This window comes from Miniopterus natalensis, chromosome 8 (genome assembly GCF_054644295.1).
Source record: "Miniopterus natalensis isolate mMinNat1 chromosome 8, mMinNat1.hap1, whole genome shotgun sequence".
Classification (NCBI taxonomy): Eukaryota; Metazoa; Chordata; class Mammalia; order Chiroptera; family Miniopteridae; genus Miniopterus; species Miniopterus natalensis.
In genome coordinates, this window is record NC_142088.1 from 45,794,186 (window position 1) to 45,807,263 (window position 13,078).

Sequence of the window (13,078 nt, forward strand, 5' to 3'; positions counted from 1 at the left end):
TTCAGGAGAAAGTTTCCCAGCAGGCTGGATAAAATAGAGGAGAGATAAAAACACAAAGGACTTAGGAACAATAGGATAAAAAAAGTGGATTTCAGATCTATTTTCAGAATGAAAATACCACCTATAAGACTGTCTTTCTTATTATTTTTTGCATAAAAAACATATTTCCTGTTGTTTTTCTGTCTTAAGAGTTTTAGGGGTAAACAGCAGAATCTCCAAGGGGATCATATTATAAATGCAAAATACTTTTAGTCAATTGCTAAATAAAGCAACGCTATTTTCTCTAAAATGAAGCAGATAAAAATTATACCCATGCTGCTAGCAGCCAAAACATAAACATTCCAATTCATTTACGTTATTATAACACAAAGGCATCCTTCAGGAACTTTGCACATGTATAAAGGATTGCTTTAATTTGCAGATTACCCTTCAGAAAAACTTAATATGATACCAAACCAAAAAATTACCAATAAAGTACAACTCATTAAGGCTATATTTTAAAAAAATTGAAAAAAATAAATAAAAGGGGGGGGGGAATGGCAAGAAAAAGCTTTTCTGCAAGAGTCTTTCAAAGAGTACCTACATCTCTCCTTTAGACCCTTAGCATGTTCAAAACTCTGTAACGTTAAATGGAAATTAAATAATCCATAAAGGCATGCACTTTTACTTTTCACTGCACATAATTTCCATTGAAAATCTATGTAAGAAAACTAGCAGCTAAATCATGTTTTTAAAAGTTGGGTTGCCACACTTGCCTGACCATGCTTTATGACTCAGCATAAGAGCAGCTGTGCATGTTTTTATTTTACTGCCAATGGATGGGCAAGGAATGTAGCTGAGTAACATGCAGGCCAGTCAAAATTCATTTAGAAACTGATTCTATTTATATATGTACAACTTGCTTAGGTAACCTGGGTAAAAGTGGTGGCACGAGCCTCTGGCTGGTTAAAAACCCCCAGAGCTGCATTCTTGATGGCTCCAGCTTGATTTTACCCCTGCGAGAAGTAAGAATGGTAAGCAGTGAAGGTCACCATATTGCACTAGTAAAGTTCACTTCGAAAAATCATTTGAGCATGCTTTCAGCGTTATTAAAACGCTCAAGAAAAATCAATCATTCAAAATCACAAAGTACAAAACGAATTACATTAAATATAGTAAAAAGTAACGTAGGAGTTAAAGCGTACATGATTATGACATGAATTTAAAATTACGTATTCTAGAGAATCTACAGAACTATCAAAGAATCATGCAGATTTGGCAAAGACAAAATGGAAGAGATTAGTTCAAAACCTAAACAACCTCTGGGTCTGCTTGGCTAATCTGCCCTATAAAAAGGAAATCATTTAGGAATTCCAAAAATTAAAAAGTGCTCTGTTTTTTCCCTTTAATTTTTTTAACCACTTAGAAAAAATATCAATAAGGCTCACACCATTTTTTACAACTCTACATGCCATGCAATATTTAACAGCATTATCCCATCCCACCAGTTAAAAAAAGGACCAGATAAAAATAACCTGAAGACAGAACACTGAAACAAATATTTCAGGTGGAAATATTGGGAACCCTTGATTGTTTCAATTCTCTTGTTGTCTGGTGTTAGAGAGATCATGTAAAATACCAAAAGGTTAAAACCTGCACATATTTCCCTTCCTACCTATTGCCTAATCTTTTATTAGCTTATGAGTTTATGTTTAGGAAGTTTGAGATAAAACCACAATTGAAAATTTCTCCAAATAATAAATTTTAACACCCAGGTAACAATCTCTAGGGTGGGAAGATAATTAAAGGACTCCACAGCTGAACCAATAAAATAATTCTGTTTATAACAATCAGTTGTCTGCCTCCAATTCCAAAGTACCGACTTCACACATATGATTTTGGAGTACTTAAATCAAAAACAAAGGAAAAATTTAATGACAACAGGAAAAATTGGGAAGACAGTTTGGGTTTTCCTGCTATAACCTCCACCTTACTGGACATTCCTTTCACGGCAAACGCAGTGCTTTGAGGTGAGGAAAAATGTGTGGCCTTTTGGAGAAGCCTGAGGCCTTAAAATTTTTGAGTAAAAGACTGGATGACAAGTTACTCACACCTCAAAAGATACTCAAACTTAGCCAAAAGTTTAAAGGGACTGACGGCTTCAACATTTGATTTTTTATAATTCATTCTTAGTTTACATGATAGTCTAAAATTAAACATACATAAAAATAAAAATTGACTTCCTTTACTATAAGGGAAATATTAACTGTTAGGAATAATTTCAAAACAATAAGAGGAGGATAGATAATAAAATTTAATGACCCAATTTTATTTTCTAAATGCTGACTTCAGTTTCTAGTCATATAAAATACCAGAAATTAAGCCCCACCCTTTCAATATACCCCAACCAACTATGCTTATCCAAAATTGTATTAACTGTATCTTAAGATATTTAATTTTAAGGTAATTGTCTTATTAATAAACATTTGACTTCAACTAACTACAGCAATTCTTTGCCCCAGGCTATAAGGTTTTAAAATATTCCCTTTGAATTTTATCAGTTATTTTGTGAAACTAGTAGATATAGCCTTGTTACTTATATGTTAATTTTAGTATCTACACTTAAATTTTCCCTGAATTTATGATTCCTCATTACTGCCTTCGCTTCCTTAAAAAAATTATTTACTCCAAAAAACATGAAATTATATGTAAATATCAAGCCAAGATTACAATCAAATTTTCATGAATAAATATGATGTGCAAAGTAAATCAGATCACATTTTATGAAGTATTTCATAAGAGCCAAGAATGTAGCATAAACAGAATTGGAACTAGCCTCTTGCCCAAGTATTTTTCTAGTCCATACCAAAAAAAACACCATTGTGTGAGAATCGTACGGAGGATAGTGGATAACCTGAGGCATTTTCACCAATCTAAATTTATATTTAAATATTAGAAAAATTCATAATAATCGGCATTTTCATATTAATTCAAAATAGTAAATACTGGGAAAAAGAGCATATATTATTTGTCTAGCTATATTTTAATCTAGCATCAATGCGTCACCAGTTTGCCACAGCAACTGTATCAATAGATATTTCTTATTTTCTTTGTAAAAAAATATATAATTTTAAAAGTCTGATATTTTAAAGCATAATACCAAAATATCTTCTTATTTAAAAATTCCTACCTCTTTGCTTTCCTCCATATCTGATTCGCTGCTGAATTCTTCAGTATTTAAATTTTCAAAGTCCGACTCTCCGACAGCAATGGGCACCGTCACGGTGAGGCTGGGGTTGTTGATGAAGGACATGTAGTCACTTTCATCCACGACATACTTCTCCACACTGCTGCCGAGGCCACTGGTAGTCCCATTCCCATCTCTAAGGTAAGTGAGGTCTTTGCCTATTTCCGCGGTGGTGTGGTTGGAAATACAGCTGTCTTTTTTGTTATTTAGATCTTCAAGAGGTTTAATTTCATCTAAAGCTTTCTGCTTTCGGACAATGGCTTTCTGAAGAAATTCATGTAGTTTTCTTTTCACATAATCAATTCCTTTCTGCATCCTTCCCACAGCAATCTGGAGGTTGTTCATTTCGTTATCGTCATCGGTGGCGGCAAGGTTGTCGGAGCTGAAGGAACTCAAAAGCAAGGCCAGGAAGAGGTTCAGGACCTACAACACAGGAGGAAATTAGAGATCAAAATAGTCTGCCGTTTCAATGGCTCTTGACTGAAGCTTTCCAAATTGATTCTTAAACTTAATTTTTTTCATAATAGGTATTTTTTTCTAGCTCATACTAAACTATGTTGGAAAAAAAAACGGAGTGAAATAAATATCTGGCCAATATCAAAGGATACTATTAACATGATTTCCTTTTTAATCGTTGTAAAGTTACTGAAACCATTGTTGCATAATATATCTATATTGTCTCATTCCAAAAGAGAAATCTTAGGGATCTAGATAATAATACATTGAAAAGAAAAAAAAGTTTTAACTGAATGCAAAGTACTTTGCCCATGTAACTTGGAATTTCCAGGACAGTGATATTTATTATAGTTTTATTTTTAAAACCAAAGACGATTCCAATATATTTAAATACGATTTGATTTTTATGCATTTATACCAATTTTTCCACCTAGATAACTTGCCAAGTTAGAAAAAACAGACCTTTTACTAGATCAAAATCCAGATTATTTTTTGGTTCAGAAAATCATAGTTGTTAGATTTACACAATGGTTAAAAATATTACAAAGAAATGGTTATTATACAATAATAATGATGTCAATATTGAGTTTAAGATTGTGGAATAAAGGCATTCCCATGAATACGACCACTAATTAGTCTATAACTTGCATCTCCAAAAATAGGCCCCATTGGTATGAGTGTGTGAAAAGATTAGTGACATATTTTGATTTATGTAAAATTTTTTTTGGCTATTATGTCTGGACAACTCAAAATAGATATAAAACCAAATTTCTGTAAAAAAGAAAAAAGAAAGAAAGAAAAGATTGGTGACTGTGTACCCACTGTGTTCTCATAAAGATGTAATTTACTAAGAAATCAGGGCACCAGACTGTCATATAAATTTTTTCAGGATTTGATTGACAATATCCATGAGTTCCTGATTATTCAAGCATTCAGAACAAAAGAAAGATATAGCTGTAAAAGGGGGTCAAAGACAAAAAGAAAATAGTACAAAAGAAGGATCCTAAGAAAGAGTTTAAGTAAAATTTCAATAAAAAAGATGCAACATTCTTACTACATTCTTATCTTTCCAATAAACTAATGAGACTTGGAACTCCTTTGTTTAACTAGTTAGTCTAATCAATGGTGGGAAGAAAGGTAATAAAACAATTGATGACCAATAAGGACTGTACCTAATTTTATGAGTCTATACTGACACACCTCTTAGTTGCTATACCATGGCTCCTGGAATTCATACTATGATCTGCTCCTTTACACCTGGAATTTACAGATAAATTTATATTTTATTGTGACTTGTCTGACTTATTATTTAGATGAGAAATAGATGAAAGAGAGAAAAAATGCTCAATTTTGGTTTTTATCTGTAATAAAACTGAATATCGGTGTCATATTGTTTTCCGGACCTGATGGCTTCAGATTTATGAATGTAATGTCTTTGTCTAAGTGGAAATTTTCTTGATATAATCAATCAACCCTCCCAGAGGTCCAATCTATATTTGTTTTTCTAACTTTCGGGGTAGGTACCCTATTTGTGAAAGTGTCATTTTCATTTTATGTAAACGGCCTGCTCCTCTCCCTTATTAAAATTAGAGTGCTGGGAAAAAGTTGAGTTTCTGTCAGTTATTAACTATATGGCTCTAGAGAAGTAGCAACACCAATCTGAGCCTGTTTCCTCATCTGTAAAAGAGATATAATAATTTTCCCAGTGCCTAGCTTATAAGATAGTTGTAAAGATTTAATTAAAGAACCATGTGGCCCCCACACAGCTACTGGCACACAGTGAACCCTTGAGAAGGTTTAGCTGTTATTATGATACAACCTACCTCTGCAATACTATCTTTCAATTTACCTTATTTTCTTGGAAATATTTATGTGAGCCAAGTTAATCTCTTTGTCTAGACCTCCTCTGTTACCAAAGGGTCTGTGCACAACAGCTGACCAGGGTGGTTGGCGAGGTCAACAGTAAGGGAACACAGTTTAACAAGCTCACTCGGGGACTGAAATCCTGAATTCTGTTTCACACGGACAGACTTCTAACTCATTGAGTGAAATCAACCCTTTCACGTGGCCCTTTCACGTGGAATAAAAGTTTTAGCTTAATTTCCATATGGGGTCCAAGATTGAAATACGTTACCGGTATCAATGCTTTCGCCAACCTGTTTCACAATTTGTGAGACCCAAAACTTTCACAATATTCCTGTGAGCTAATTCCCCACCTTCACTTAGAGAAGGAGACTGGGTCAGCTGCTTCTAGAAGTAGTAACCTCCAAAAAGTCACATTCTTTTTCTGCAACACCTGCCTTGAACCTGTAAAAAGATCTCTGGCCATAGTATCAAAAAAGCAAGAATGGTTATTAAAAAATCCTGGCCCTGGGAAGAGCAGTCTGTGGCCCCACCTCTGTCTTGCCTGTGGACCTGGCAGTGATCACTCACACCTCCTGTGGTGGAGCTCCATGGGGTATTTTAACCGTATTTAAAGGGGGCTATGCCAGCTTTTCCTTGGGGACTTTTCTCTCTGTGGTGAGCACGAGAAGGAAGAATTGTAGGCGGCAGTGCATCAAGCTCGTTTAATCTCATTTCAGCAAATGTGATACGAACACATTTCCTTAACACTGATAAAAATCACATATCACTACCTTAGGTACTCCAGAAATATATCCAGTATATCACAAAACAAAGGAACTTTTTTTAAAACTAATACTCAAAAAAGGAAGAAAAACCTTTAATTTTTTTCTTAAAGGTACAGATTTTAAATTTATGCCAGTAGACTGAGATTATTATTTTACAGGCTATGTCTTTTTATGTATGGATAGCAATCCAATTAATATTAAATGTCATCCATAGGTATAGATACTAACTGAAATTCTCTTTTCAATTTTAATCCTTTGTACAATGACATATTAAAGAGATGGATCTTATTTCAGTACACTTAATAGAAGATATGTGATATGTTTTTTTCTCTTTAAATCCAGTCTGCATTTTCCTGGTATATAAACTTTACTGAAATGCCACTTGCACTTTGTCATCTTCCTGATAAAAAGCCATCTGTAGCTTTGAATTGAGTATTAAAAAATTCAATTTTGTTATGCATAGTCAGCCTTTTCATAAATTAAACTCTACATAGCCTGGCCTCAAACTTCCTTTCTACTGCTCCCACTATGAATTCCCTGTTATGGTCTGATCTGTTCATGTATTATTGTCATAAAGGACTCAGTTTTCTGCCTTTTCATCTCTTCTTCCAATGTATGCCATATATATTATATATGTTATTTATAATTTATATTATATTTATTACATATAATCAAATCTCTAATACAAACTTATGATCTTTTCTTTGTTTCTGTTCTATTTAACCCTATGACCATTTCTTTCTGTTCTATGAAATTTTGCACTTTTCTGAAAGCAAATTGTATTGGGGATGGTGGTAGCTTTAAAATACGTTTATAAGTGATTTAATACTCCTCCTTTCAAAATTTAAGGCCTAATTCCTCTTCTTAAGTGCGAGCTCTTAGTGACTACCTTCTAAAGAGTAGACTATAGCGGAAGTGACAGTATGCAACTTCAAGATTAGAACATAAAGAGGGTTTTCTCGTTGCCTTCTCTCTTCATCACCTGCTCTGGGAGTAGCCAGTTGCCAGGTCATAAAGATACTTAATAACCCTAAGGAGAGGTTCATGTGGACAGAAACTAAAGCCAATAAGGAATTGGGATCCCCTGTCAGTAGCCATGAGAAAGAGCTTTCTTGGAAGATAACTGAGGCCTCAGCCAACATCTGGATGGCAATTGGAAGTTAAGATAACTGAGGCCCCAGCCAACATCTGGATGGCAATCTTATGATAGATCCTGAGCCAGGACCATCCAGTTAAACTGGTCCCGAATTTCTGACCCACACAAACTATGAGATAATAAATATTTGTTGTTTTGAACCACTGTTCCTGTTTCTGGATTGTACACTGTTCACGTTTCTTATTACCTGAAGAATAGGTCAGCATTATCTAACCTATACCGAGGAGGTTGCAATCTAATAATGTATAGAAATAAAATGATAATCTTCTGTCTTTTGTTACCCTTCCTTTTTTTCTCCCTTTGGGGAATTCGGGGGTATTCTTATGTGACATGAAATTAAGTTTATAAATTACATACTTTAAAATATTGCTTATGGCAACCTTTGTTCTGTTACACTGGAATGGGACCTAATCAAGCAACTCAGTATAGTTGCTTAACTATAAAGTACAAGAACCTAATCCCTCCCACAGGGTCTACTGTTCCTCAACCACTGGGTTCACTGTTTCCTGATTTTGGATGGTCAGTCTTTCTTCCTATCAAGTTAAAATCTACACCTCAATTAAAGATGTTTCAGGTCCTAACTCCCTGACAAAACCTTTCCTGGTGATCCTTGCCACTGTAAATCAATTTTTCCCTTCTGTGAACTTGACATAAGGCACTTTGTTTTCATATCTTTTGACATGTATTAGATACTTCCTATTTTAACTTCTGTTTGAGTAAATGAATTTATGACTGTGGTATATTTATTTTCTTATCATCTTTCCCTTGCCTCCAGGGCCCAATGCAGAGGTACTGGGCCTGGCTCATTTTACATAGAAATGATAATAAGTACTTCTTGAGTCAATGTTACTTGTTCATACTATAGTTTCTAGGCACTCAGGACTCCGTGTACTCTTAATGGACTGAGAAAATCACTAATTTATTTTTTAACTCCAATTTGTTGGAAACTCAGATTTAAAACAGTTTCAAGTGATACTGTTGTTAGTACTTATAAATAAAATGAGTGGCAGTTCTTAATAACTCTTCCATGTTTTAGCACAAGAACTGAAAGATAAAAGCCAGAAATGGCTCTCTCTGTGGAATAGTAAGAGGTAGTGATGAAGAACAACTTTGGCTCAAAAGGTATCTTAAGAGTTTATGCTATAAATCCTTTTGTAGTTCATAAGCATGATGAATGGGTGTTCACACTCTTGTATGAGATGTGCCTCCCTCAAACCTTGTTCCAACTTCAGCACATTATCCATATGATGTGCATTAAAAAAAAGTTTATGTTATATATGTCAATTATATTTCAATAAGAGAATAAATAAATAATTTAAAAGTTTCTAAAAAGAGTTATGTGGATTTCAATAGTCTAAACTATACATGGCTCCTGAAATAATGAATAATTTAGAATTGGAAATGGCCTTGATAAAAAAGAAAACAAAACATATAAAACATTCTTCAGTTGAACATAGTTTTATATGGTTACATTATATTTTACTGAAAATGAGAAAAATAATTTTACATACCACTAGGTTTCCAATGACCATGACCATCATGAAGACAGTAAGGCACATGGTTTGGCCAGCGACCTCCATGCAGTCCCACATGGTCTCTATCCACTCTCCACACAGCACGCGGAACACAATCAGGAAGGAGTGGAAGAAGTCATGCATGTGCCAACGTGGAAGCTCACAGTCGTTGGAAATCTTGCAGACACATTCTTTGTAGCTCTTACCAAAAAGCTGCATGCCAACCACGGCAAAAATGAAGACGATGATGGCCAACACCAAGGTGAGGTTGCCCAGGGCCCCCACTGAATTGCCAATAATCTTAATTAGCATATTCAAGGTGGGCCAGGATTTTGCCAATTTGAAAACTCGGAGCTGGAAACAAAATTAAGAAGGCTGTTACTTCCTGTCTTCTAAAGAATCTACAAATCTATTTATATGGAAAATCTACAATGTCTCAGTTGTAGGGTTATGAATTATTTGTGTGTCAAACTATTATCTAGCAAATGTATCAGTTTATTTGATATCATGGGGTATTATTCATTTGGAATTAATCTACAGTATAAATAAAATAATTATGTTGTACAGTTTTTATTGGTATTTTAAGAATAAAAGATACCAAATTTCCCAGAATCTTACATAAGCATATGTAATATTCTTTTGTTTTTCTGTAAGGAATTGAGGTATTTAAGATTAATGGTAATTAACTAAGACTTTCAGAGAGGTAAAAGCTCTCATTATTTAAACCAAAGTGGATATATTGTTTCAGTGTACTTGAAATATTATGCTAAAATGCAAAAGTGCAGATAAAATTTAAAAAATTACATAAGGTATAAGAGAAAAAACAAGTAATTTTTAGAAATTAAGATTGCTTTAAACTTACTATATCTTTAGCTGGCTGTGATATTAGGTTATATTTTAAAGATTTATTATATTCAAAGAAGAAATACTTGGTCTTACATAAAAGCTGCATTTTGTCAACCTTTATGTCTTCAGTGACTTCATTAATCAACAACTCAGAGTATGTAAATGGCTCTTCATCACTGTCCCTGACTCATTGGTTGTATTAGGTCATAGAGACCTCTAAAATGCCATTTATAGTTAAACAGCATTAGCATTTTATTTCTGTTGCTTCAATAAATGTCAGGCCCAGAGCACTGCATTATTTAATGGCATCTAAGTGACTGAAAGAATCAAAAGAAGCACCATAATGTTTAATTTATTCCCAGAGAATAATTAATGCAAAAAGCCTGACATTCTAAGCAAGATGCTAATAATATTATGCTTCCTATTTCCTTAAACTGCATCACATTATCACAAAGATTTACTAAACATTTTTAAAAGTAGTTGGGTCAGGGCATGTGCAGAAGGCAACTGATTGACGTTCTCTCTCACACTGATGCTTCTCTCTCTCTTTCTCTCTCTGTGTCTCTCTTTCCCTTCCCCTCTCTCTAAAACCAATAAGCATGTCCTCAGGTGAGAATTTAAAAAAAAGATAAGTTACCTAGAAATCTACTTTTAGCAACTATCTACAACCTCTGTTATTTGGCAATAGCTCACCAAAAATTGGAACTAACTCAAATAGAACAATAAAGCATATGAAACTTTAAATGGAAATGTATCAAGTGACATTTTTGTCTCTTAATTTTATTTTTATTTTTTTATATCTTTATTGATTTCAGAGAGGGGAAAGGAGAGGGAGAGAGAGAGATAGAAACATCAATGATGAGAGAGTCATTGATCGAGCCCACAACCCTGCCATTCAATTACTAAGAAGATAACTGTTGTCTGTTCATTTGAATATAATTAAGCTATCCATTTAAACTACGATGTAGAAGAAATTACCATTCAGTTGCGGGGCAATCTGGTTTGTTTTAAAAATCTATTCAAATAATATTATAACCATGTAAAATCTCATAATGGTTACTAAAAAGGGTGGCAACAAATTAAATTAATTATAAAATATTATGGATATGCCCAGTTAATTTACCAGCCGGAATGATCGAAGAACTGACAGTCCTTCCACATTTGCCAAACCAAGTTCCATCAAACTAAGGCTCACAATCAAACCATCAAAAATATTCCAGCCTTCTTGAAAGTAATAATATGGATCCATGGCAATTATCTTGAGAAACATTTCTGCTGTGAAGATCCCAGTGAAGACCTAAATGAGAAATGTTTATTACATGAGTGAATAATCTTAAAAACATAAATAATTATTGAGCAATTTAATTTACTGCCAACAAATCACAATTCTGTATTTTAAAAATTGGTTCAGGTCAGCAAACTATATCCTCAAATGATTTGTATTCTAATCAATATTTAATTGTTTACAATATTTAAGGTTTATCAAGTGATGAAGAGTGAATGAGTTAAGATAATAAAATTAATATTCTAATTTTTATATTCTTATATAAATGGCTCTGGAATTAGTGATTCACGCCTCCCTGAATACTTTTCTTTCTCTAACAAATTATTCAATATTACATTTCTTCATAGGTCTCTGTCCTGGACCTTGTTACTCTAATTTTCCGTTTACAATAAGTTTAAATTTTGAGATTTTTTTTTTATTCTAGCATACCTCCTGAGCTCCAGAACTACACACCCACCTGCCTATTCAACACCTTCACTGGACGACTATTTCACAGGTACCTCAAATTCAACAGGTCCAAAATTTACCTTACCACTTTTTCTGTACACCCTTGCTTCTCTTCTGATATTTTCTAACTCAGTACACGTAAATGGAATCACTCTCTACCTTGGTAACCAACTCAGAAACCCAAGCAAGAGTCTTACTGAGTTTTCCACATAGTTCTTGAATATTTTAAGTTGAAATTCACCCCTTCCTGTATTACATTTATTGTCCTTTTATTATTGAGTAGAATTCCAATGTTTGAATATTATATGGATATTTAGATAATGTATAGCAGTTTTTGTCTCTTTTCTAAGAAATCTTTGCTACCCTAATCAATTTGCTAATCTTTTCATATGTTTTACACTTACATAAGCTATTAACCCTTGCTTTAAACAGTAGTCTTTTAAAGAAATTAAGATAAAAAGTATTTTCTATTTACTCACATTTATTTATAGTGACTATCATTCCCAAATTCAAATTTCCATCTGATGTTTTCGCCCCCTCCAGCTTGAAGAACTTCATTTAGCAGCGTTTTTTTTTTTGTATGCACCAATTTTAAGTAGTTTTATTTAAGACATCACATTTTTCATATTACTATAGAGGGCTTAAAAACCGCATTTTTCCCTTTTCCTGTGCACATATTCCATATTCAAGTATGAAGAATGCTCAGTTATTTAGAATATAACAGCTCAACTTTTAAAATTGCCATGAAATTTGTTGTAAATTTGGGTCTTTCTATATTTTATGTGAAACAATGCTAAATCTATGCTCAAGGTTGGCTACATCCACCTCTTTGATGGTCTCCTGCACTTAGGTACAGCTTGGTAATGGTGAAGTTGCAGACTTTTCCCAGCTCTTTCTGCTGGTGTTCACATTCTTCCTTCTTTGCAGTCTAGTTCGATTTATCAAGCCAGTTGATAATGTCATTACACTTCTCAAGAATCTTCTATTTGTCTTCATCATTAATCTTGCCCTGAAATTTTTCATCTTCAACAGTTGCTTTCCTGCAGAATGCATAGGATTCAACTGAATTCTTGGAAGACACTTTGTCCTGCTACTTCTCATCTTCAGCTTTGTACTTCTCAGTTTCTTGGACCATGGGCTCAATGTCTTCCTTGCTCAGATGACCCTTGTCGTTAGTGATGGTAATCTTGTTCTCTTTTCTTGTACTCTTAGCCACAGCAGAAACATTGAGAATACCATTAGCATCGATATCAAAATTGACTTTAGTCTGAGGATCACCGTGAGGTGCAGGAGGTATGCCTGTGAATTCGAACTTGCCAAGCAGGTTGTTATCCTTGGTCATGGCACACTCACCTTCATTAACCTGAATGTGCACACTAGGCTGTTTGTCAGAGCAGGTAGTGAATTTCTGTGTCTGCTTGTTAGGAATGGTAGTATTGTGCTTGATGAAGACAGTCATGACTCTACCATCAGTCTCAATGCCAAGAGAAAGAGAATTGCCATCCAACAGTAGCAAAT

General features: G+C 34.0%; 1 protein-coding gene and 1 non-coding gene across 5 annotated transcripts in view; one reads left to right on the top strand and one right to left on the bottom strand.

Moving 5' to 3' along the window:
• The window catches only part of SCN2A (sodium voltage-gated channel alpha subunit 2), a 79,126-nt gene that overhangs the window by 27,803 nt on the left and 38,245 nt on the right, over window positions 1-13,078 (bottom strand). For all 4 annotated transcript variants that reach the window (XM_016198460.2, XM_016198615.2, XM_016198536.2 and 1 more), the window contains 3 exons: window positions 10,952-11,125; window positions 8,980-9,336; window positions 3,170-3,649 (listed from right to left, as the gene is read on the bottom strand). In XM_016198460.2, the coding sequence (XP_016053946.2) occupies window positions 3,170-3,649; window positions 8,980-9,336; window positions 10,952-11,125 (1,011 nt within the window). The remainder of the gene's footprint in view (window positions 1-3,169; window positions 3,650-8,979; window positions 9,337-10,951; window positions 11,126-13,078) is intronic.
• LOC148092614 (small nucleolar RNA U13) lies at window positions 8,615-8,718 on the top strand. The gene has a single exon (XR_015714950.1). It is a non-coding gene; the product is annotated as a small nucleolar RNA U13 (small nucleolar RNA).